The 27,372-nt window shown below is 41.5% G+C and overlaps 1 protein-coding gene across 1 annotated transcript; it reads right to left on the bottom strand.

Annotated features, from left to right (window-relative positions):
* Nucleotides 1–3,035: 3,035 nt before the first annotated feature.
* Nucleotides 3,036–25,087, bottom strand: LOC143930025 (collectin-43-like). The gene is made up of 7 exons (XM_077453927.1): nt 24,886–25,087; nt 22,876–22,974; nt 18,421–18,492; nt 16,205–16,276; nt 12,216–12,260; nt 4,282–4,365; nt 3,036–3,600 (listed from the first exon to the last, which is right to left on the bottom strand). The coding sequence occupies exons 1-7, from the start codon at nt 25,067–25,069 to the stop codon at nt 3,221–3,223; spliced, it is 936 nt and encodes a 311-aa protein (XP_077310053.1). The 5' UTR covers nt 25,070–25,087; the 3' UTR covers nt 3,036–3,220.
* Between the last annotated feature and the right edge of the window lie 2,285 nt (nt 25,088–27,372).

Raw genomic sequence — 27,372 nt, 5'->3', positions numbered from 1 at the left:
GATGCCTAATGCTCCTACACCTTCCCTGACTTCCACGTAATAAAGTACACTTGATCCACATTTGACAGTGTAAGGCTAGGGAAAGTCACCCTTTAAGTTTATACTCTTCTTATTATACTAGAATCTGCTTAAATATATATATATATATATATATATATATATATATATATATCTGAGAAAGGTTATTGGAAACAGCTTCACATGCAATGCTTTGCAAGTTTCTTCTGAGGTGCAAATTCACGAAAAACAGGATGTGCTTGCGGTCGCAGCTGACATTTAAGTTTTGCATACTTAGAACATTTAGGGCGTAGTGGAACATTGGCCTGCGGTTTTATGTTCAAAATATGATAACAGCTTAAGGTCATCAAAACATATTTTTATATATATATATATATATATATATATATATATATATATATATATATATATAAAAAATATAGGGACTTTTCTCTAATCAGAAATCTCCTAAAAATGTTGCTTATTGTATGACTAACATAGATGTGGGTGTATATGATTGGTTGCCCAAGGGGCTTACCCCCTTGTGTTTTATGTTGCCCTTGGCCTTGTGTAATGTCTGAGTGCATAAATTCTGTATTCAGGAAATAAAGAATTGTATTCTTGATAATCCATACATTGTGTATGGTTGTCTTGGCTATCCAACCGGTTGAGAGGGCTTTCCAATGACCAATAAAGTCCAGCTCGAGCAGAACCAGAGGGGCGCACCTTACAGACAGTATTAGGGACACAACCATTACATTTTCCCCTGCCTTTCACACTGACTCTTCACACAAAGGACTTGATGTTGTCAACTTTACCCCCGAGTGGAAAAATGTTAAACCCTATAAGTAGGCATTTGGATTTATGCCACAGATTTGACACTACGGAGGCCTAGTTAATTGTCCTGGCAGTTATCCCAGAGGACTTTAGATTTTCCCTCTTATTTTAAGTGTACTACCTCATGGGCAACTATATATTTTTCCATCTTGGTATTTGAATGTACGTCTCTTGCTGTTGCTATGCCTCCTGTCCCTCTCTCCCTGCCCTCTTTCTTTTTTGTCCCTCTTTCCCCCCTTCCTTTTTCTCCCTTCCCTTTCTCTTCTTTTGTTATTGGTGTACCCCACCTTTGATTTATTATACAGTTTTTGGTGATATGAGTGTCATCCAATGCCTTACCGCGGTCATATGTGCCTGGTTTAGATTTATATGGAGTTTGTTACTGTAACCTGGAATTTGATTGCAGTTTGTAATTTACTTGCTGGTTTATATATGTTTTATATATTAGAATATACTACATCTAACTTTTATTTCATGGCTTTTTGTTCCAGAAGCCTGCAGTGGATATCCTCTTGGTATCGTGCTTCAGATCCCTGTGATTTACGTAATAATTTACGTCGTCCAGGGGCCGTGGGCCCCTGGACGACGTAAATTATTATGAAACGCGTAGGGCGGTGCGAACGTGTCGACGTCACCCCAGTCGTGTTCGTTCGTTTTAGACCAGGAAGGACGGGTTGGTCTCTTCGTTGGCGTGTGTCCGGCCGGCACACGCTTCTGTTTTGAGCCTGCTTTTAAAGTCTTTAATGTAAGTGTATACGTTCGTTACTTGCAAATTAAAATCATTGGTTTTACACTATCTGGAGCCTATGTTTTTCCCTATGTGATACCACGTTGAGCTGGGAGTGACATGTGGAGCAACAGTCATAGCCCCATTGTGTGAAAGATTTGGGATCGCCTGAGGGGGAACCGCTACCCGGATATCCTTTGATTGTTTTTGCCTGTGGTGACCCTCTGTAACGGGGGGTCGCTCGGATCTGGTATGGAGCCAATTCATTTATTTGGTGATGGGAAAAGCACATTATACTCTTGGAGAAGATTACTAATTTGTGCACTTCCAATTCAGCTATTCATATGAAGATTTCTTCACTGGTGTTTATTTACCATATGGACACTTTACAGCAATAATTTGTCATATAATCATATGGATTGGACATTACATAGAGTTTTTAAAATATTTTTCTTGGTAATTGATTTTATGCACTTTTTTAGTTTTAGCAAAATTTTCATTCTTTATTTTTAAGGGTATATACACAGAGATCTACACAATCTGTGCTGTGTTTGGGTGATTCACATTATTGACACGCACTTGTGTCTTATTTTTGTATTTAATTTTATATATTTGTATATATAATTGTATGCACTATTTTTTGAGGTGGTCTTAGAGACATTAAGATACTAAGGTTTATACTGTGGGTTTAGCACACACACATATCCCATTCACTTTGGGAATTTGAGGTTAGCGCAGTTCTCTTTTTTTCTTTTTTGTTAATTTGTGTATTTTTGGTGTACATCTGAATTGCAGCTTCCGACCAGTATCATTTTCACTCCGTAGCGCAGTTTTTTCCTCTTTGCTCTTTAATATTAGATGGCTCCGCATGCCGGGGTCTGATCTCCTACATATTTGCCTTATCTCTTTTCTCTTTTCTATCTCTTCCTTTCCATCTCCTCTCACACTCCTTAGGCTCTCACATAGCCTATGGCAAACTTCAATTAGTATCTAACAGTTCATAGTATGATTTAGCAATGATCCTGCACCAAATACTGCTATAATGTCTATACTGGCTATATTCCTGCTCTAGTAATGCCTGGAACTTACTGTGTTCAGTCTATGTTCATTTACCTGATGAGATAACTAATAAAACTGTTATTTGAAAAAAAAAATGGAGATACAATGATAAACTGTAAATAAGATTATATTTTCATGATTGTGTGCAGTTACTGTATTCGCCTGAAAAATATTAAATACATGTAACTATATGAAGAAGTGTTTGTAAACCTCTAACAAGAAATATGAACAAAGCATATCCCTCTAGAGCTAAAAAGTTGATGGAAAGGGAGATCCAGCCTATGATTGACAGCCTCAGCTTGGTTCCTGTGTGTTATGTGAAGGGGGGTGTGTGCCTTCGCTCCAATGAGCGGCTTCCCTCCACTTTGAATGGCTGTAGAGAAAAGAAGGCTGCAAATAAACAGGTACAACGATGCAGGATGATTTGTTTAATATAAGTGTATCATCTAAAGTCAGTCACTTTACTAGGTAAACATAATCGTTTACAATCACTTTGGTGCTTGGTAATTGGAGGTGCACAAAAGAATAAAATCATTAAAATGTGCATTTAAAGAATACAAGAGGTACATGGATACAAAGAAATGGTGAACTTGCTCTAACTTAAAACTCACAAACAAAAAAACGTTTGCTTGAGCAATTCTCATCATTCCACCTTCCATCATCCCATATTTCCACACAGTGCTCTTTGCCACCAAGGTTGTTGGGTTCACCTGCACGCCAGTTGAAGTATTTGATGGCTTCTCCTGACAGGTCTCTAAAATCGCCCTCTTTCTCCAAGTCATTTATACCCATGAATGTATGCTGATTGACCTGCTTTCGGAGGGATAAGATGGCTTGGTTTTCTTCGGGGGTCCGGGGTACGGCCAACTGACCTCCACGATTGGCACAGCTGGTTCTGGCCTCAGAATAAGTGACTTTAACAGCATTTATAATATAGAATTTGTTGCCACTTCTAGCGACTTCTTTTGCAAATGAAAGAACTATAATAGTGGTAAGAATAGGAAAAAAATATGTTTTCATCACAAGACTTCATGGAACACATAGCAAACAGATCTGCCACTTTCTATTAGGTTAAAGGAACTCTGTAGGTGGACAACCTTGGCAGCCATTGATGATCTCCATCTAATAATTGTCATTTAAAGGGCTCAGCTGCTTAAAATCTTGTCTTGTTCATCTAAAGATGCACTCCAGGACACATAAAAATCTAAAGACTAAAGGACTTGGTAAAACAATTTTACTAACCTTATCCTCCACTCCACTGCAAATTCTCTTGCACTGCTAGAGCAATCCTGGCAGCCTCTTCTCTCCTATACTTCTGCAGTATAAGTTCTTATAACTTCAAAAAGACCAATGCAGGGACCATACTGTAGCTCTGCCGTGGACATAAGGACACTGAGGAACAGTCCACTGCCAGAGCAAGCAAAACTGTTGGGCTTTGGGCTTGCTTCACTAATTTTAATAATTTGTATTGTTTGGTCTGTAGGCTGTTCTTCACTAAGAGCTGTGATCTGCTTAAGTAGCAGAGATTGGACCTCCAATCCTTTTAGCTCTTCTTTCCCCGCTGAAGAGTCCAAGGCAACTTCTTATCTACCTATTGGCCCCAAACACAAGATATTCATTACCCAGGTGAAAGTAACCTCTATATAAAGCATCCAGCTAACCTTTTCCCTGCTTCTCAAGATTTGATTGCAGATCTCTTATCCGTCTATCCATACCAGCCATTTGCAATTTAAGATTGTCGATTGCTAAGAAAAGAGTTGAAATAATCAAAGCGAATATAGAACATGCTAAATCATTTCTTTCTGAAATAGTAAAAATAGAAAATGTTTCTACTTCTTTTTGGTCGAGACATTGAGAATTGAGAAGTAACTTTTCATTCCAGTTTTCCAGTGATTGGACGTGACACCATAAAAAAATGTGCCTTTAATTGACCGATGGCCAAAACAAAGAAACATTTCCACTATTTTACTTAAAGTAGATACCTCCTATATGCAAGTGTAGTCTATCGAACATTGGGTTCCCAAGATTGACCATTGCATGGACTGCATATGTTCCTAGGGCTTTAACATCAGCAGTTGAAGTATAAAACCACTTTGCAGTTTAATTTTTAATTTTTTTTATCCCTGAACATACTTATAGATACTAATAGGTAGTTGCTTTGGTCAGTTTATGGTCCTCCAAAAAAAATAAAAAAGAAAGGTTCTTGAACCCCAAAAAAATGAAAGGTCCTTGAACCCAAAAGCAATGTCTTGAATGTTCTGCCAATGAGATCTCCATGTTATAATTCCCAATTCTGATCCTTTCCCTCCGGGAGTTTTGGGTGTTTCTGCCCCCTGTAGTGTTCCAGCTTCTCCTGTTACATTTTCCATAATATTAAATAAATAAAAATCTAGAAACGGTGGTGTGAGCCCTTCATAATAGCAGCAGCAGAAGTGCACACCCAGTAACTCAGAGATCAACAGAGTATCAACAGTGTTTCCAAGTGATGGATAACAGTGTCCAGGGTTTACCGTTCTAGCATTTACCAGACACTAAAAACAGGATTTTTTTATTAATTGGTTCCATTATTTTGAGGAGTATGGTATGTGACACATGCTCTTTAATCATTATGATTGGGTTTTATACATTTACCTTCAAGTGATTAGACACAAACACAAAGGGTTGCAGGGATGCCTTTCCTGGCCCTACCTCCCGTCAGCACACAATGGGTTAATGCCTCCACTGAAACCCACAGAACAACCTCTTCCTAGCTAAATAAAAGACAGCCCCTCCCCCACTGAAGTGTTCTTTTTTTTTTTTTTGGTCATGCTCCAGGCTTCCTGTTGATTGCAGTTGGTAAGTACTTTGGTTGCTGCAAGTATATCCCCCCTACCACACAGCCCCTCAATGTTAAGCCTCTCCTGGAGTTTGAAGACCCTGACTGTTGGATGGTAAGACCTCCTGAAACTGGGTGCCCTGTGTGCTGGGCTATGGGCAATGTTGCTTAAACCGCATGTATTTTCTACAGGTGTGGTATAACATAGTTACATAGTTAGTCAGGTTGAAAAAAGACACAAGTCCATCCAGTTCAACCAAACAAAATCCCAGCAGAGCATGATCCAACTTGCTAAAGCAGGGGGAAAAATTCCTTCCTGATCCCCCGAAAGGCAATCAGATTTTCCCTGGATCAACGTTACCTATACATGTTAGTACCCAGTTATATTATGTACACCTAGGAAATAATCCAGGCCTTTCTTAAAGCAATCTACTGAGCTGGCCAGAACCACCTCTGCAGGGAGTCTATTCCAAATTTTCACAGCTCTTACTGTGAAGAAACCTTTCCGTATTTGGAGATGAAATCTATTTTCCTCTAGACGTAAAGAGTGCCCCCTTGTCCTCTTTGTTGACTGTAAAGTGAATAACTCAACCCCAAGTTCACTATATGAACCCCCCCTTATATATTTGTACATGTTGATCATATCCCCCTTAATCACCTCTTATCAAGAGTAAATAAATTCAGTTCCTCTAATATTTCCTCATAGCTGAGTTCCTCCATGCCACTTGCATATTCCAGATGAGGTCTTACTAATGATTTGAACGGGGCAAAATTGTATCTCTCTCTCTGGAGTCCATACCTCTCCTAATACAAGAAAGCACTTTGCTGGCTTTGGAAACCACAGCTTGGCATTGCATGCTATTATTGAGCTTATGATCTACCAAAACCCCCAGATCCTTCTCCACTATGGATTCCCCCAGTTGTACCCCCCTAGTATGTATGATGCATGCATATTCTTAGCCCCCAAGTGCATAACTTTACATTTCTCAACATTAAACCTCATCTGCCACATAGTCGCCCAATTAGACAGAGCATTGAGGTCAGCTAGTAAATTGGAGACATCCTGTAAAGATGTTATTCCACCGCATAGCTTGGTGTCAACTGCAAAGATGGAAATGTTACTTTTGATCCCAGACCCAATATCATTTATAAAGATATTAAAAAGTAAGGGCCCCAGCACTGAACCTTGGGGTACACCACTGATAACCTTAGACCATTCAGAGTAAGAATCATTAACCACTACTCTTTGAATTCTGTCTTTTAGCCAGTTTTTTATCCATTTCCAAAATGATATTTCCAAACCTGTAGACTTTACCTTACACATGAGCCGTATGTGGGGAACTGTATCAAACGCTTTTGCAAAATCCAAGTATACCACATCCACCGTCACCCCTCTGTCCAAGGCTTTACTTACCTCCTCATAAAAATAAATCAGATTTGTCTGACAACTTCTGTCTTTCATGAATCCATGCTGTTTGTTGCTTAAAATATTTTTTTCCTGGTATAAGTATAAGCCCTTGTACACACGGTCGGACATTCCGACAACAAAATCCGTAGGATTTTGTCTGCCGAATTTTGTCTGAAACTTGTGTTGCATACACACGGTCGAACAAAGTTGTCGGAAAATTCGATCGTACGTGATGTGACAACGTTATTTCATTACGACGGGACTACGTTCAGGCTAGTAGCCAATAGCTTTGGTCTAGGAATTTGATCTGAGCATGTGTGGCACTTTGTCCGATCGGAATTCTCTACACACAATCGGACAAAGTCCAATCGGATCATGTTGTTGGAAAATTTTATAGCCCAGCTTTAAAACTTTGTCCGTCGGATACTCCGAGGGGAAACAGTCCGATGGAGCCCACATACAGTTGGATTATCCAACAACACGGTCCGATTGGATATTTTCCGTCGGAATGTCCGACTGTGTGTACAAGGGCTTAGTGTTTTTCTTGTCTTGTATTGGCAGCGTGCCACACTTCTCTCTTGGCTTTGTCTTCAGTCTGAGAATGGTGGTGGATGAGGCGGCACGGGGTAGTGACCGCCAGTCACCAAGCAGTAGCTTAAACAGACTTGTTCCTCTTTGCTCCCCTCCTGACTGTTTTTCTCATATTCTGTGTCTCCTGTCTGCCTCTGGGAGGGCTTCCTTGGCTCAACTGATGCTGCTTCTGAAGGAAATCAAATTCCAATAGAAAAGACTAGAATAGGATAGAAAATAATAGAAAAGAGTAGCATAGAAAAACAACAGAACAGAATCGAAAAAATATATAATATATTCTATTGTAATCTTTTCTAAACTAATTCAAATTAATTTTGTACCAAATTCAAATTTCGGAATATGGTTATTTATATATACATATATATATATATATACTTATTTTTTTTATATTCTGTTTCTGTTATATTGCTTTTCTATTAGAATTCAATTTATATATATATATATATATATATATATATATACACCTCAATAAATACACATAAGGCCTCCCTATCAATAAATTGCGATATAATCTCATCGTTCCAGGGAATTAAATAAGATGGGGGGAATCAGTGGCATAGGGAGGGGGGGCTGGAGGGGGCTTTAGTCCCAAATGGGTCCCCGAAAAGCCCCGGGTCTCAGGCACGGACTATTGTATTGTTAGCCCCGAGCGCCGCCGAGCGGGGACCAATCTGATCCCGAGTGTGGCCAAGTGACATAGCAAGTTCCACCTTCTGGAGCCTGCAGCGCCTTTGATGGACGTCCCACTGGTCCAATGCCAGGACTGCGGGACATGTGAGGTCCATCATAGGATCTGCTGGCTCCAGAAGGTGGCAATTACAATGCGGCCGTCGCGCCACATCACTATGACATCCCGGCTCGGCGCTTGGGTGGGGGAGGCTCTCCTCTCCTCCTCTGACTGCCTGTTGTGATAATGACGGGTGTACCACACACCACAGCTGAGCTGAACTGCTGTAGGACACAAAAAATCTGTCTCCTGGCCAGGTAGATCAGTGAATGTCACTACCGTCAGTGTGTGTATGTCAGGTAAGTCAGTGTATGTATTTCAGTTAGGTCAGTGTATGCCACTACCGTCAGTGTATGTCAGGTAGGTCAGAGTATGTATGTCACTACTGTCAGTGTGTGTGTATGTCAGGTAGGTAGGTCAGTGTATGTATGTCAGGTAGAACAATGTATGTATGTCACTACCGTAAGTGTGTGTATGTCAGGTAGGTCAGTGTATGTCACTACCATCAGTGTATGTATGTCATTTAGGTCAGTGTATGCATGTCATTTAGGTCAGTGTATGTATGTCACTACCGTCAATGTATTTATGTCAGGTAGGTAGGTCAATGTATGTATGTTAGGTAGGCAGGTCAGTGTAGTGGTCAGTGTGTCAGGCAGGTCAGTTTAGTGGTCAGAATTGATAGGCACTGGTAAGCCAGCCAGCAACCAGCAAGTGAGCTTACACCCGCTACACAACCCCACCACCCAGCCAAAAAACCTGCATCACTAATGCCCCCCGTGCTGGCCTTGGACTTCGGGCTGAAGCCCCTGGTCTTTTTGCCACCTACCAACACCCCAGGGTGGAAACCAAGGGAAGGGGTGGAGCCAAACACAGACCCACACAGCCCCAGCGGGAGCCATAGGCCACCCCAAAGGGATCACGGCTCACACGGGGCCGACAAGGCTTCCCAAATTGTCCCATCACCCCCATTCTACCAATACAGGCGTGGGATATATCACCATCCCCTAGCTCCCTGAAGAGCATTTATTGCATGTGTTGGGATAACAATTTTTCTCATGGATATCTTCAGTAATATATCAAGGTATTACTATATGGACGTGTAGTAAAATTTAATATTACCTTATTGTCCAAACTTGACAGGGCCATGTGGGACAGGAAGAATAGAGGTGAGAATAAAGCAGAAAGAGTAGCAGTATAGGGAGGGGGGTAGGAGGAGAAGGGGGAGGCATCCAGTAGAGTTCTATGTCCGATCTGAATTTTCTACAAACGATTGGACAAAGTCTGATCGGATCATGTTGTCAGAAAATTTTATAGCCCAGCTCTAAAACCTTGTCGGTCGGATATTCCGACGGAAACAGTCCGATGGAGCCCACACACGGTCGGATTATCTGACAACACGGTCCGATCAGACATTTTCCGTTGGAATGTCCGACCGTGTGTACAAGGGCTAAGAGTGTTGCTGTCATTTGTTCTTGGGTCATGATCCAGGAGATTTTGCACTTTGTCACCTGAATCGAGACCCTGGGCTACTTCCAAGCCCCCTCCAGAGAAATTTTGGCTCCCAAAAACATGAAGAAAATCAAAGTTTTAATGTTTATGGGAGTGTTGTCTATTCTGTGATTCAACAGAGTGATTTTGGGGTCCTGGGAAACTGCTATACCAGTAACCTTCCTTACTAAATGGAAGAATTTGTTCCAGAAACTTCTGATGCGTGCGCATGTCCACCAAATATGGTACATGGAGCCCATCTGATTACAGCCCCTAAAACAAGGGGGAAGCATCTAGATAAATCCTTGCTAGTCTGGTGGGGACATAGTACCATCTAGTGAGCAACTTGACATTTGCTTCAATTAGTCCGATGTTCAAAATACCTTTGTAGGAGCATCGGAAGGAGAGAAACCATTTTTTAGGTTCCAGCTGAAGTTCCAGTTCTGAATCCCAAGATCGAGCATAAGGGGATGAGTTTGAATTTTGTGCCAACAAGGCATGTACTGTATAGTCAAAATGCCACCTCTCTGATCCATGAGGTTGGAGCACCATTGTTCATAGATAGTGGGTTTGGGAGGGATAGGTTTATCTAATTATAAGGTGTGTAGAAAATATTTGATCTGGGAAAATCTGAACTTTTCAGTTTGCTGAAACAAGTGTGATAGGACCTGACCAGGTGAAGAAGTGACCTATTCTAAATAACCCCTTGTTTAATCAACATTTAAAGGCTAGAATATTCCCCCGTGGCTGAAAGTTTGGGTTGTGGAAAAGATGGAGTCTCTGGAACATCGAGCGGTAATTAGATACATACAGTTTGTTTACATTATCGGGGAGTGTGATTCCTAAACATGGTATTGATTCCGAAGGCCCAGGTAAAGGGAAAGTGGTGTTTTGATTGGTTAACTAAAGTTTGGGGATCAAGATATTTAAAGCGAGTGATTTGGAAGCATTGACTCTGAGGCCAAGTTAACTCTTGGACGTATGAAGAGCAAGATATCACCCACGAATAACGCACATTTGTGTTCTTGGGGGCCACAAGAAACCCCCTTAATATTTGAATTTGATCTGATAGCTATTACTGAAGTTTTGATAGCTATTGCAAAAATGAGCGACGGGGGGCATCTCTGCCTAATGCCTTTCCGGATGTTAAAGCTGTCAGAGTAATGACCCATTGGCTGGACTTGTGCGCTGGGGTAGAATATAGAGAGTGAATAGTTCCCATCAAATTAGGACCGAATCCCAAAATTTCGAATAGGTAGGGCCATGAAACAGAGTCAAAAGTCTTTTGCTGGTCAATTGAGAACAGAAGACCTTTCTGGAGAGTTCCTCTATCCCAATGGGATCGTAGCAAAGAGATAATATCTATGGCCCTTCTGACTTGGTCTGGACCCTGTCTCCCCGGTATGAAGCCCACCTGGTCCTTGTGTATGTACTTTGCAATAAAGCTAGACATTCTTGTCGCTAGAATTTTTGTAACAAAATAGACTCCTTTCTCTGAGATATACCACTTCCTAAGATCATGGATAGCCATAGGGAACTCCTGGGCAAACCCTTCTCTTTAGAAAAGCATGCCTGAGCTTCGCACCCATCCTGTCTCCCGCTCATTTCTCCCTGCCTGTGTGCTACTGCATCTGTAAAGGGGATGTGGGGGCAGGAGGATTAAGGAGCCGACAGCCACATTGAGAGAAGTCACTGACTGAGAGCCCCGGGGACCATTCAAGTAAGTGAGCACTGTGACCAGACCCTCCTTCTCTCCCTGCCCCTCTCTCTCCCTGCCCCCTCCTTCTCCGGCCCCTCATTACCCCCCCAGGGGAATGTTGGTGGTCAGGACCGGGGACCCAGACCTAAAGCTATGTAAGGGCCCCCAAAATTTCTGATGGCTGCCCTGGCGGCATGATTATTGGTGCCTCTTTGGTGGTTGATGTAAGCCATGGGCATGGTATTGTCTGACTATCATCAGGTGTCCTCACAACAGCAGATACAATTGAATACAAGGGTCCTGAGAGAATAAACTACCACACTTATTAGAGCTAAGAGCTGAGCCTGAGCTAACAAGACCATCTGCCCCTTTTCCTCTGCCATGCTTGTGAATATATGGCTTCCAGAGGGTTATTCATGATCTCCACGGCAGTAGAGAGGGAGTCCACAGCAACCCAGGAAGCATAATAGCTGCTACATTGTGTCTACAGGAGAGAACCAGGAGATGTTACTGGACCAAAGTCTTTCCCAGAAAGAGGAAGAGGCAGGATGGGCAACTGCAGTAATACTATTGAAAGAAAGGCGGGGGGTACAGTGTGTGCTCAGGTCATGCAGCAAGCACCTAGTTTTGGAAGGCACACTTGGCACCATAAAGGGGGGGAATCCAGTCTTAATAACTCTAGTCACTGGAAGGTGCTACTCAGACCACTTCTTACAGGTGTGTAGACATCCAACAACGCACGTTACAAAATGCACTAAAATAAGCATACCGGATAGGTGTGATCCTAGTATAACAGTTTAACTTTAATACTGAATTAAATTGATGTAATATATCATTATGCAAGCAACAAATTACATGGCCTGTTACCTGGAGCCGCGCTGTCTCCTCTTTCCCCTTTTTGTCCTGGTGGTCCTGTCAGTTATAGAACATATTTAATGGGAGAGTTAATTAAACAAAACCCATACAGTTAAAACTTTATATTATCTGTGCAGGAGAAGGTCAACATAAATTTAGGCCTATGAATATCTGTTATTATTTTAAACAAAGGTGTTGATGACAGTCTGTCTGTTTACTTTCCTCTAATGGATGTGTGGGGGTGTCTAGGCATGCCTGTACCTACAGCCCAATAACTGTATATCTGCAGTGTGAGGTCTAAGGCACTGCTGAACCTTACTGTGTCACAGAGAATGTGGATTGAGATTTGGAGATGTCACCACTGTGCTACTCACTCCTTGTTAGAGGCTCCGACATAAGAAAGCAAAGCCCTGCCTCTTCCAAGATTGCCGCCTCCATACAGAGACGCTGTGCAGAACATTGCCTGGTAAGTCAGTAATAGGAAAAGATCAGCCACAGAGAGACCACAGGCCATGCTGGCGACCATCTTTTGTCCTCTTTCTTGCTTTTTGTCTGTTACATATATCATTGAAAGCATTTTGTTATAATACTGTATCTGCTCAATAGGTGCAAAGAATAAATGTGCTACACTCATATCAGTTACATTGTTTCAGATCCTATTTCCATTCTCTACAGCCCATTCAAACCTGAATTTTGTTAAATCCCCTAAAACATGTTGGCCTTTCCTTGGTGATTTTAACCACTTGCCGACCACATAACATACATTTACTGTGGCAAATTTTCTGCAATAGCCTCTAGGGGTGTGCACGTACAGCTGTGGACTGATTGGACAGTGGGGGGAGCCAATCCTGGGGCCGGTGGACCCTATGTCTGCTGGCCATCAACGACCATTCCCGAAAACGGCAGAGCGTTGGAGCATTGTAAACAAGGCAGAATACTGATCGAGAGCATTCAACTTCATAACTTTTCTATATTTCTTTCTGTAATGTAATTAAGGTAAAAGAAGATATCACTCAGACATGAAACGCTGCTATGCTAGAAGGCTAGTAGGACTAATTAGACCTCCTAGGAGAAATATACTTTACACCAGATATACAGTGTATCAAGTTTTATTTTGAACAAATCAAAAGTTCATCCTAATAAAGGTTATGGTGGTTTTCTGATTGTGGAGCATTGTCCTATAGAAATATAAACAGACTCAGGATTGTGGGCATAAATTTTGTTCCCACTGAACATAATAAAAACACTCCAGCACAACTACAATGTACCCCTTGGATCTTTTGAGTGAGTGCAGTTAGCTTTGCACAAATGGCTGGGAGCACTCGTTTTATTTGAACAATACTCTACTATTTTTTTCATCTTCATTTTTTTTTACTGTCGCTCATATCTGTTATGTAATAACAGTGCAAACACTGTTACATTCCTATCTGGGCATGGTATCAAATGACACAGACATGCTTTAAACTCTTCATACCTAAGGGTAAAATAAATCGAAATGCCTAAGCACAATTTTGCAGTTTTGACATGTGTTAGTAAAACCGGACCTATCATCACAACTACTTCATCCAGGTGGATTATACCTTGTTTTTTTTCAGGGCAATTTGAGCTTTCATTTAGTGGTAAATGGTTATGGATATCTTCTGATTTTTTTTTTTATTATCAGAGGAAATCTGGCCCAAAATAGTAAAAAAACAAAAAATTTAAACGAAAAAAATTTAGTTGTATAGTTCTTGTTACTACCATAAGCTACCACCAAAGAACAACCCAAAATAAATTCTCCTGCTCCTGACGATCACAGCGATACCACATACTGCATGTGTATGTTATTTGTTGTTTGTAGCTGTAGTACAACTAGAAGCAATAGTGCGCATCTTGCTTCTTTTTTTTTTGTTCTACTTAAAACACACCGACACTAACTGACACTGATCCTAATTAAAAGAAAAATATCCTCATATATACCCTAATATACTGACTCTCAACTTTGACTCTGACCTTGACCCAAACACTAACCCTGGCACTGACCTAGATCAAATCTTGAGCTAGGTATTTTTCTTTTTAATACATTTTTATAATTTATTTATTATAACCACTTGCTTACTGGGCACTTAAACCCCCTTCCTGCCCAGGACAATTTTTAGCTTTCAGCGCTGTCACTCTTTGAATGACAATTGCACAGGTAATGCAACACAAATAGAGCATTCTTTTGTTGGTATTTAAAGAGGAAGTAAACCCTGATGGGTTTACTTCCTCTTTTTTTCCCTGCAAAGGTAAAGCATAATGGACTACTATGCATCGCATAGTAGCTCATTATGTGTCACTTACCTGACACAGGAGCCAGCGAAGTCGCCGCTGATCCCTGTAGTCCGCCGCATCCATCTTGCTGGTGGCGTCTCGCAGCTCCGACCAATGACAGCGGCGAAGCCGCGATGACGTCACTCCCGCGCATGCGCACGGGAGTCGCGTCTCGCAGCTCCGCCTCTGCCATTCGGCAAAGCCGCGATGACGTCACTCCCGCGCATGCGCACGGGAGTCGACAAATTAGGCAAATCCATTCTTGGATTTGCCGCATTTAGTGCGCCTGCGCGCCGCTGTCTACGGCGCATGCGCCGTAGACAGCGGTGCCCATTTTCGGGCAAATATCTTCTAAACCATATAGGTTTAGGAGATATTGCTTGGACCTACAGGTAAGCCTTAATCTAGGCTTACCTGTAGGTCAAAGTGGTTTAAAGGGGTTTACTTCCTCTTTAATCACTGATGGGTTTTTTATATTTGCTAAAAAAACAAAAAAAGACCGAACATTTTGAAAACTTTTTTTTGTAGTTTCATAATTGTTATAAAATTTTGCAAACAGGTCATTTTTCTCCTTCATTGATGTGTGCTGATGAGGCTGCACCGATGGGCACTCATAGGCTGCACTGATGGGAGATGATAAGGTGGTACTGATGGGTGACACTGAAGGGCACTGAGGGGTGGCACTGATGGGCACTGGTTGGTGACACTGATAGGCAACACTGATAGGTGGCACTGGTGGGCACTGCTTAGCAGCAGTGAGTGTCCAATATACCTCTGACAGAAGCCGGAAATCAGATTTTTTTTCTCATCACGCTGTTAGCGTGAGGGAAAAAAAAGCTGATTACGATCTTCATGTGATCATCTGTCATTGGCTGACAGTTGATCATGTGGTAAGGGGCCGGGATCAGCGCTTACTCTGATCTGTGATCAGTCAAGTCTCATTGACTTGCTGATCACAGAGTGAGCTTTGTACGCCCCGCAGGCAGCTCATACATGGGCAGATGTACATGGATGCCCTCCCAGCAATTTAGGCCCACGCCGTAGCCGTCTTTCAGCTATAGCACGGGTGTTTGGAGGTTAGTTTTTTTACAAACACTTTTTTTTCTTTCTTTCTGCAAGGAATGAGAAAGATACATTGTATCCTTCTTCTCCATCCACGGAAAGAAAAAAAACTCAGGGGCGGGCTTCATAGTGACTGATCAATGCGGTAGCCAATCGGAGGCTTAGTACAGGGCCCAGGGCTCTCGGTGAGACTCTCAGCACAAAGGGAGAGACGTATATATGCAGCCCCATGTAAAAATGCCCAGTGCAGTAAGGCCACATATGTGTGTTATATCAGCATGAAGGGGTTAAAGGTCAGAATTGCAGCAGTGAATGGTGCATGTTTCCATTAATATATGTGGTGGTGGCTACCGTGTGTGTGTAAAGGGTTAACTGGTCAGCCTACGGTCACTCTCAATCTGCTGGTACTTAGATTGGTGTCCTGCAAGCGGGAAATACTATTTGTACAGTAAAGCTGACAGTGTGTGTATGTCACACTAACCTTCCCTTGTTCTATCCAAAGCAAAAGCTTTTTTGCTGAAGTTGGGTTTTAGTTGCAGCAGAGTTTGGTGAGATAACATTAATGGAAGCTTTGGTTGAAAAACCGACCAGAGAAAAAATAAGTCTTAATTTCCTTCATGTACACAAACAATATGTTCCTTATTTACCTGAAGGCCCGCTGCTTCCTCTTTCTCCTTTTGGACCTGTTGGTCCGGCGACCCCTTGTGTACCAGGTGCTCCTAAAAAGCCATGTAATACAGTGACCAAATGAATTAAAGATAGAACAACATATAGAATTATATTTTGATACAACAAGGATGTACTTGTATATAAGGATTGCTAAAATAGTATTTACCAAAAAAATCTTAAAAGCAAACTACAAATTCCTGGACCTCATAGCAAAACTTTGGCTGCCCCTATCCACCCCCAACTCTAGTTTGGTGGTCAGTGAACTATGTTGCAGATCTAATGATAGCCATTTTTAAAACATTACCCCTAGAATAAGCCTCCCATAAACATCGGGGCCTAAGGACCTATACTGCAGACCTAGAAAAATGGCCTCCCTTTATCATATTTCCTCTAATATGAGACCTCTCAACATTTATGTAAGCCCTACAAATTAACTTCTTTTTAGCATGTTAAAAATGTTATCAAAATTGTTTCATCTGTTCAGCAAGACAAAAATGCTGGTTGCTTATGTAAGAAATTCAAAGCTATTCCGTGCACATAACCTGTGTTATTTCAAGGAGACTATTTAGCCCTCATCCTGTACTGCATGTGTTTTTTTGTTTTGTTTTTTTGCAGTGAAATACACTTTAAATAAAGATGCCTCTATTTACCACATTGCCCTTGAATATATTGTAGCTGCCAAATGGTCAATATTGTAGACCTAAAATAGCCCCTATTTACCATATTATCCAAAATAATAGCTCTCATAAACACTGATGCTCAAGGGCCTATTTTTCACACCCAGCCCCTTTACAATATTACCTCTAATATGAACCCCCTATATCTAAAACCTAGTCATACCGGTTCACATTCAGCTATGGTACATATATTTCTGTGGTTTAATTTAAAGTCATACAAATCATTCCTGCAAGCACAGAGGGTTCATTTTAATTAAGTTCCCAGTTACCTGTTGCCCCCTTGGCTCCTCTTTCCCCTTTTGCACCAGGTGGTCCGGCAACTCCTTGTAATCCAGCAGGGCCTAATCAGTCAAGAAAGAATAAAAGCTTTAGTTTAACCTGCTTAATTGTTTACTTCCCTGGTTCCTCCTTCACCCTCAACCAGTTTCTAACAGGACCTGTACCCTCAAAAAAGTGTCAGGGCTGGGCTCGGCCCTTCCTTCTCAGAGCAGGCCACTCAGCTGTCGGTTGATTGCCAGCTCTAATCTTTTCCACAGTGACTCACCTGATGATGATATCCTGTTCGCCAGTCCTGCTGGTTACTTAAGCTGTTCAGTTCAGTCCCTCTCTGCCTTCGCCTTGGATCTAATGATAGCCATTTTTAAAACATTACCCCTAGAATAAGCCTCCCATAAACATCGGGGCCTAAGAGCATATATTTCAGACCTAGAAATAGCCTCCATTTATCATATTTCCTCTAATATGAGATCTCTCAAAATTTATGTAAGCCTTAAAAATTAACTTCTCTTTCGGCATGTTAAAAATGCAATTAAAAGTGTTTCATCTGTTTAGCAAGGCAAAAATGCTGGTTGATCATGTAAGAATTTCAAACTTATCCCATACACATATCCTGTGTTATTTCAAGGAGACTAATTAGCCCTCCTAGCATGTTTCTTGGGACTACAGAATGATTTGTATCTATGTTGTGGATAATAAGAGAGTGGGGAGGCTTGAATAGTTTATGAAAAGACAGCTGGGTAGGACCGACACCATTCAGTCTACACATTTGCTGTATGTGGTCATCTACAGATATTTTTTTCTGCTTTCACAGTGTTTGAAGAGAATACATTTGGGGAAATGTGTATGTATTGCAGAGATGTACTGCATGTGTTTTTTTTTTTTTGCAGTGAAATACACTTTAAATAAAGATGCCCCAATTAACCACATTGCCCTTGAATATATGGTAGCTGCCATATGGCCAATATTGTAGACCTAAAACAGCCCCTATATACCATATTATCCATAATAATAGCTCTCATAAACACTGGATCTCGAAGGCCTATTTTGCACACCCAGCCCCTTTACCATATTACCTCTAATATGAGCCTCCATACACCTAGGCCCCTTATATTGAAAACCTAATTATATCAGTTCACATTCAGCTATGGTACATATATTCTGTTCTGTAGTTTAATTTCAAGTCATACAAATCATTCATGTAAGCACAGAGGGTTCACTTTAATTAAGTTTCCAGTTACCTGTTGCCCCGTTGGCTCCTCTTTCCCCTTTTGCTCCAGGTGGTCCGGCAACTCCTTGTAATCCAGGAGGGGCTAATTAGTCAAAAAAGAATAAAAGCTTTAGTTTAACCTGCTTAATTTTTTACTTCCCTGGTTCCTCTCTCAACCAGACCTGTAAAACTGTCAAAAAAGTGTCAGGGATTGGCTCAGCCCTTCCTTCTCAGAGCAGTCCACTCAGCTGTCAATTTGCCATCTCCAATTTTTTTCCACAGTTACTCACCTGATGATGATATCCTGTTCATCAGTCCTGCTGGTTACTTAAGCTGTTCACTTCAGTCCCTATCTTCCTTTGCCTTGGTTAACACATCCAGTGTACCTGTTAAAGACTTGCTTGGCTATTGTCCCGTCTGGTTCCTGATCCTGCTTGCTGTTCCACAATGCTGATTCTCTGGTTTCCTGATTTCCTGACCTGTCCTGTAGTACCCTGATCTCTTGCTCCCTGGCGTCCTGGCTTGTCTGACTATCCGTTCAAGGTTACCGAACTCTGGCTATGATTTGGCTACGTTGTTCTGTTTACCTTTTACTATTATTATTATTATTATTATTAATAATCAAGTGTCATTTTAACTACAGTTCTGTCTCGGTCTGATTTATGGTTTCTGACAAAAAGCCCTACGGTTGCACAAGCAGTGAGATGGAAGAGGTCCTTACAGACTGACTTTAACCTGTCTGGGAACCACCACTCATTTTATAAAAGATCAGAATGAATGAATGTTCAGCTCTAATAAAAATCAAAATGCCAATCAAAAATTATCCCTTCTGATAGTACACATTATAACCGATATGCAGGTGCAAAATGATATATCTTGGTTGTACAGAGCTACCTAGGGTTAGGTAGACACCTCCACTAACAGCAACCAAGTGGTGTTTGGACTTGCAGGATCGGGATAATCCAATGGTTTCAGAAATCCTAACTTTGACCCAGCCAAATCAAGAAACAAAACCCTCCTCACAGTAGGTGAGCTAACATCTCCAACTGTGATTGGGTTGGGTTGAGTTGAGCCTGTCCTGCAACCCTACCTCTATAAATTACTGGAAAAATTTACATTTTAATTCATCAGGAGCTTGTTCTAAACAAGGCAGATTGCTGGAATGTTCGGTGTGCTCCCACCAGCAGAATAGCACATACTTCCCAAAATGGTAAAGTTTATTTTTGCTTTTCTCCCTTTTCATTTAATGGAAATTGGCCAAAGTTCTGCATGTTTTTTTTCTTCGTTGTCCATTTGTAGATTTTCTTTCTGTACATATTCTATGCACTTCCTGCCTGAGAATATTAACTTAATAAATAAATGGCCTTCTGTGTAGTAAGAATCCATACTCCCAAAGATTGTTGTATTAAGTCACCAGTGCCTGCCTGTATGTACTTTGAATACAAGAAAGGAGACTATACAAATGTGCAAGACCAAAGGTACTACTAGAGTTCAGCTTTAACTGCTTTACTAACAAAAGCCTCAAAATGTACACAAATGTGTGAGTCAGATCGGCTGGGCTACTTCCCACCAGACAGCTCTCTATAGAGTCTCAGGCCGCATACACACGCGGGGACTGTTCGCCCAACTTTGTCCGCTGAACAGTGTTTCGGCGGACAGTCCGCCCGTGTGTGGGCTTTCAGCGGACAGTTTCAGCGAACAGTCCGCTGAACAAGGTTTTTCGGAAATTCCGAAAAACTGTCCGCTGAAACTTTGTTTCAGCGAACAGTCCCCTCGTGTGTAGGCTTGTTCGTCAAACTAAGTTCCGCGCATGCTCAGAAAGGATTTACACGCCGAAAGTTATAATGCAGTGTATAGGACGTCGTATTTTTCGTCCCGTCGTACGTGCCGTTCACGTCATCGCGCACGGTTTCAGCAAACTGTTCATTCGTCGTGTGTGGCCATGTCCGTCCATGCTAATTTTGAGCGGACTGTTTGCTGAAACTGTTTGACGGACAAAGTTGGGCGAACAGTCCCCGCGTGTGTACGCGGCCTCAGTCAGACAAAGTGTCTGAAAGCAAACATCTCCTGCTGTACTTCCACCCATAGTGCTTTGTGTCATGAGTAAACATTGTTTTAGATGTTTTATTTTAAAACAAATATTTCATATACATAGTAAAAAAAACTCAGATATAAAACTTTGCTTTTAAAAATTGTAAATGTTAAATTATAGTGTAGCGCTATATAGAAAATATATTTAAGCCACTTAGTGATGTGACAATAATGTATAAGTCTCAAGACTACATAACATTCAATAGTGCTTCCCAAACTGCACCACACTTACATAACATAGTGAAAAAATATGATAAACCCAAAAAAATAATAAACCAAAAAAACAAAATATTGTGAGAAAGTCCAAAAAATTTTTTTTAAATATGGAAAAAGTCTATTATTTGATTCAAATTAAATCCAATCCACACGTGAGAGGGAAAGAGCCATCCACCTTCATCCTATGGAGACCACATGCAGGCACCCTGTGGCATATCCATCACCAAATAAGATGTGGGCTTACCAGATAGAATGGATCCAAACGAATATACATTCGAAGGATCAATCAGACTTCAGAATACTCTTATATAGAGTTATCCAACATAAAAGACTCTCCAGGGGATTTTCAGCCAAGTACTCAAACGATGGAAAAATCTTCCGCTTTAAACTTCAACGCACATTGTAGAGCTCATACAGGAAGGAAATGAGGGCCACAATAGTGTAAATCCGTTTAGAAAAATTTTTAATAAAATAAGTAATGAACTTTTTCGCCCAAATTAGTATGTTAAGTATATAAGTAAGTGGTCTGCAGTGGAGTAGTACCCCAGATGACGTCTTTTGAGGACGAAACGCGTCGGGACTCCTACTGCAGCTCTATTTTTATATGATATAAGCGCTTAATTCATTGGATTCATGTAAGTTCATTACTTATTTTATTAAAAAATTTTCTAAACGGATTTACACTATTGTGGCCCTCATTTCCTTCCTGTATGAGCTCTACAATGTGCGTTGAAGTTTAAAGCGGAAGATTTTTCCATCGTTTGAGTATTTGGCTGAAAATCCCCTGGAGAGTCTTTTATGTTGGATAACTCTATATAAGAGTATTCTGAAGTCTGATTGATCCTTCGAATGTATATTCGTTTGGATCCATTCTATCTGGTAAGCCCACATCTTATTTGGTGATGGATATGCCACAGGGTGCCTGCATGTGGTCTCCATAGGATGAAGGTGGATGGCTCTTTCCCTCTCACGTGTGGATTGGATTTAATTTGAATCAAATAATAGACTTTTTCCATATTTAAAAAAAAATTTTTGGACTTTCTCACAATATTTTGTTTTTTTGGTTTATTATTTTTTTGGGTTTATCATATTTTTTCACTATGTTATGTAAGTGTGGTGCAGTTTGGGAAGCACTATTGAATGTTATGTAGTCTTGAGACTTATACATTATTGTCACATCACTAAGTGGCTTAAATATATTTTCTATATAGCGCTACACTATAATTTAACATTTGGAATTTTATTCACTACTGTATATCCTCGTGATCGTGTTAGCAGCTTTTTTTGTATGTAACTTTTGGGGATAGCGCAGTGTTGATTGTCATTGACAGTTTTTTTGGATACATTTTAAAAATTGTAAACCAAAATTTGAAAAATTAAAACGAATTTGACCTAAAACCATTATAGTTTTCTATTACTAAATATCTTGTCATGTTTCACCTGTTTTCAACCAATAAAGAACACTACTGTATACCTTATAGTAGGGGTGCCCAACCTTTTTAAGAGCGAGGGCCACTTAAGCAACTTGGTAACCAGTCGCAGGCCACAATGAGCAGAGCGAGTGGATGACAGGTCATGGCTACACTATACGCCCTCTGATCCGATCCACCCAGATGGAAGGGGATGAATTCCCTTCTATTTTTTTATCAGATTTTTAGGATCGGGTTGGAGGCTGGCGGGCGTAAACTGACAAGAGTCTGTTTACATCTGCCACTCTGTAGAGGTGAATCGAGGGTCCGATTGGGTAGGGGCGATTGTGTGAAAAGGGCCTAAACTGCTTTCACACTGATGTGCTGTGGTTTACCTACACCGCGGGTGCAGCGTATTGCACCTGTGTCTATCCTGTGGGTGAACTGAACTGTGCCATAGACTCTGCCTGTGGCAAAAGCCAGCACTCTACAGGAAGCATCGGCTTATGGGACTCTGCTCTGCAGCCTTTTTCTTCATCTGCCACAGGCTTCATTCACAACACTGATGCTGTGGTATGACGAGTCAGCAACCTGCGATCTTGGCTTGCTAACCCACCATTCCAGAGCAGGAGGTCGCGGGCCACATCAGAGGGCTCCGTAAACCACATGTGGCTCCCGGCCCACTGGTTGGCCACCCCTTCCTTATAGCATGGAGTCAATTCTTGAATGGGCAGGAACTCTATTATGTTTTTCTACAGTTCAGAGTTTACCTGAAGCTCCTCTGTCTCCTGTTTCTCCCTTTGGTCCTGCTGGCCCTTGCTCTCCTCTTGGTCCAGTTTGTCCAGTTTTTCCTGGCGGTCCAGGCAGACCTAGGTATGCAATACATTTTAAGAGTTAAAAGCTGATCTATCATCAGATATATTGTTTCATGTTAAGCAGGGGAGTATTTACTGATCAAAGGATCCCAGAGCAAAATGTTCATGAGGCCCACTAACAAATTCTGATGGGGCCCCCCAGTGACCTAATACACAAAATACATGTTAACCACTTTCAGACCGGACCAATTTGCTGGTCAAAGACCAGACCACTTTTTGCGATTCGGCACTGCGTCGCTTTAACTAACAATTGCGCGGTCGTACGACGTGGCTCCCAAACAAAATTAACGTCCTTTTTTTCCCACAAATAGAGCTTTCTTTTGGTGGTATTTGATCACCCCTGCGGTTTTTATTTTTTGCGCTATAAACAAAAATAGAGCGACAATTTTGAAAAAAACACATTATTTTTTACTTTTTGTAATAATAAATATCCCCCAAAAATATATAAAAAAACATTTTTTTCCCTCAGTTTAGGCCGATACATATTCTTCTACATATTTTTGGTAAAAAAAATCGCAATAAGCGATTATTGATTGGTTTGCGCAAAAGTTATAGCGTTTACAAAATAGGGATAGTTTTATAGCATTTTTATTAATAATTTTTTATTATTTTTTTTTACTAGTAATGGCGGCGATCTGCGATTTTTATTGTGACTGCGACATTTTGGGGGACCCATCGGACATTTTTGACACATTTTTGGGACCATTGTCATTTATATAGTAATCACTGCTATATAAATGCAGTGATTCCTGTGTAAATGACACTGGCAGTGAAAGGGTTAACCAGTGGGTGGCAGTGTAGGGGTTAAGTGTTCCTAGGGGTATGCTACTAACTGTGGGGGGGTTGGGCTTTCATTTAGTGTACACTGATCTCTGCTCCAATCACATGGAGCAGAGATCAGCGTCACTAGTTGCTAGGCAGAATGGAAAAATGTTGTTTATACAGCATTTCCTCCATTCGGCCGCTCCGTGAGACGATCGCGTGGATGCCCGCGGCGATCGAGTCCGCGGGTCCCGCGACCGGACTCACGGGGGTCCCGACCAGCGCGGGAGCGCGCCGCCGGCGGCGCGCTCCCGATGGCACGGCGGCAACGAATATTGGACGTACATGTACGCCAATATGCCTGCCCGTGCCATTCTGTCGACATACATCGTCGTGCGCTGGTCGGGAAGTGGTTAATGCACACAAACACAATTTAATCCATATTTATTTTTTACAAAATAAAAGAGGTACTGTCTTGTAAATAGATTCCAAACATGTCAAGCCTAAAAACTACGAACGCAACCCCTCTAAAAGGGCAAAAAATTATGGAAGTCAAAATAATCAGTAGGTAACTACAACTCATGAGTTTATTAAACATTAATGAGGGACCTTGTGCACACTATGCTCTGCAAGAACATAACAGTGGTCAGCAACTCTACAGCTTCTGCCAAATCAGGTTTGAACAAAAAGCTCAGAGCCTGCTGAGAAAAACTAAAACAGTTTAACCACTTTGTATGTACTGGACATGAAACAAAAAGGTTAAATTATGTTGTTGTTTTTTAAGAACTACAAACAGCTCTCAGTTTTTAACTGAGGAGACACTCTAGATCACTTTTTGTTCAGATAGACTGCATTAGTCATACAGGGTAAATTTTAGAGCTGGCCAGAATCTCTGAGGATAATAAACCTACATTATAAAGAGAGGTAGTCAATTTCTTCTTAGTGCACGACCTGCAAAGGGGATCTGTGACTGGTAACAACAATTCTGAAGGCTCTTCCTGTACTATTGACATCAGCTCTTCTTGATTGGAAATGGCTATTGCTAAGTACGAGCCTGCTAAATAACATGTTGGTACAATACTTCACCTGGTGAAGTATTGGGCTACAGATCTTTAATGGTATTAAAGGTGTGCTTATTTTTACCTTTTTTACCCCTTTCCCCCTTTGCTCCATTTGTCCCATTCATGCCTGGTAGACCGTTCTTCCCGGGAGCTCCACATTTGATGATTGAGTAGGCATTCTCATCAGGGTCTTTGCATATCTGTGTTCCTGGAGTCACTAATGCCACATGAAGCAAAAGTAGACCAAGAAGCTTCACAATTGACATATTCCAAATACAGCTGGTCTTTAGAGGGAAAAAAAACATTTGCATTATTTGATCATCTCCCTTGTTTATTGCTATATTGCTATAAAGGAATAAACTTGTGCGCTACTATGTGTACTTTTTTATAAGAAAGTATAAATCATCAACATATGGTCAGGCATGTACTGGCCATTGGGACTACTGGGAGTTTCCCAGGGGGCCGATGGCTAAGTGGGCCACTCTGATGTAAGGGGGCTGCTGATGGGACACTCTGATGTAAGGGGGCTGCTGATGGGACACTCTGATTTAAGGGGGCTGCTGATGGGACACTCTGTTGTAAGGGGGCTGGTAATGGGACACTCAAAATGTAAGTGGGCCGGTCTGGATGAAGTCCAGGGCCAAATTTCTGTCCCAGTCCAGCCCTGCATATGGTGAATATAATCAAAATAAACTCAAAAAAGAAAAAATATATATAATACATGTATAGTGACCATGAATTAGCTGCAACCACTTAGTAGCGTACCCAAAAAAACACTGCATAATCAAATGTAAAAAGAAGAAATAAGGCACATATTTAAATAATTCAGAAACCTGGTGAAGACCCCTCCCTCCCTGACAACTATAGGCCCATTGCTTTACTTAACTCTGATTATAAGATATTTACAAAAATTCTACCGAACCGACTCTCACAATTCATACCTAGACTCATGCATAAAGACCAAGTAGGCTTTGTAACTGCCAGACACGCGGACGACAACACGAGACGCACAATAGACCTCATAGTTTTATTGAACAGAACAAATTGCCCGGCTCTGATATTGAGCCTTGATGCTCAGAAAGCCTTTGATGCCCTTTATGCTTGCCACACTTTCTAATTATGGTGTCAGCGGCCCCTTTATGGCAACACTGCATGCTCTATATTCCCACCCCTCCTCACAAGTCCAACTGTCTTCCTATTTATCCCCATCCTTTTCTTTGAGTAACGGAACTAGACAGGGATGCCCGTTATCCCCTTTACTTTTTATTCTTTGTCTTGAACCCCTAGCTGCAGCCATTCGCATACACCCTGACATCCAGGGGGGTATCCCTGCGTCATAACAAGTACAAAATATCATTGTTTGCAGACAATATATATAGATCTCCCTCCCTCATACTCAACACTCTATCAGGCCAACTTCCCCCCACGCTTCCGCGACATTGACCTACTCCTGTGACAATGGGACACTTATCCCATTTTTCTCTTAGGTCGCAGCAATGTCCTGAAGATGTCTATTCTACCAAGACTTCTTTATCTATTTGAGACTTTACCAATTCCTGTCCCTATGTCACAGCTCAAAGCCACTCAGAGATCACTCCTTAATTTTACCTGGCACTACAAGGCCCACCAAATAGCCAGCTCGGTGGTATTGGCCCCTAAATCTAGAGGCAGATTGGGGGCCCCAGACCATATTACATTTTTTTTTTCATGCCACCTATTGATTATCACTTGGTCTTCTCGAATGGCATCCAGCATTTGGTCGGAGATTGAAATGAGTATCACTAAACCAGTACACCCCTGCTCTATGATTTGGACAAACTTAGAGACCTCTATGACTCAACTCTGAAGCCTTTGCTTGCACCCAATGTTATTTACTCTTTCCATCTGGAAGAAGTGCTTGGGCCAATTTTCCCTCTCTTCTACCTGTCCGCCCCTATTAAATGTATTATTCAACCCAGATGTCCCAGATAGCCTTTCCTATATTTGAATGCTCCCATGGACGCAAGCAGGAATTTTCCAGCTCATAAACCTTGTGCACCCTTCTCACCCACACACTTTTACCTTTTAATGAACTACAGCGTAATTATCAGATCCCTAAGCATTTATTTTACTCTTATCTTCAGTTCAAACATTATTTTTCCACTAAATCCCCCTACTTTGACCCTAGATAAACCTACCTCATTTGAACTATTATGTTCTCAAGGCCCATAGCAAGCCCACCTGCATGAAGCTTCTTCACTCACCGACACATTTCACTCCTACATGCAGAAATGTTCCCAGATTATTAGGCGACCTATCCAACTCCCTCAGTGGCAGAAGATCTGGGAGAGCACTTCCAAGTCTTCAAGGTGTGTGGAACAGAGGCAGACGACCTATAAGATACTACTTTTTTGCTATTGGACCCCGGAGATCTTACATAGATACAACCCCAAAACTCCCCGGGTGTGCTGGAGGTGCCGGGGTGACATTGGCTCCCATTTCCACATTTTCTGGGACTGCCCTATTATTCGGCCTTTTTGGTCCTCAATCCAAACCCACCTACAAGAGCTCTTTGAAACGACTCTCCCTC

This window comes from Lithobates pipiens, unplaced genomic scaffold (assembly GCF_037356315.1).
Source record: "Lithobates pipiens isolate NorthernLeopardFrog02 unplaced genomic scaffold, aLitPip1_a1.2 Scaffold_25, whole genome shotgun sequence".
Lineage (NCBI taxonomy): Eukaryota > Metazoa > Chordata > Amphibia > Anura > Ranidae > Lithobates > Lithobates pipiens.
Note: the sequence above shows the minus strand (reverse complement) of the source record. Positions and strands in the feature narration are given on the sequence as shown.

What these genes read in the sequence shown, in the direction of transcription:
- LOC143930025 (XM_077453927.1), bottom strand. Translation starts at nt 25,069, where the DNA reads ATGTCAATTGTGAAGCTTCTTGGTCTACTTTTGCTTCATGTGGCATTA. An exon ending in GGGGGAAAGGGGTAAAAAAG is followed by an intron (nt 22,975 to 24,885) that starts GTAAAAATAAGC and finishes TTGCATACCTAG; the next exon opens with GTCTGCCTGGACCGCCAGGA. An exon ending in AGGAAGCAGCGGGCCTTCAG is followed by an intron (nt 12,261 to 16,204) that starts GTAAATAAGGAA and finishes TATAACTGACAG; the next exon opens with GACCACCAGGACAAAAAGGG.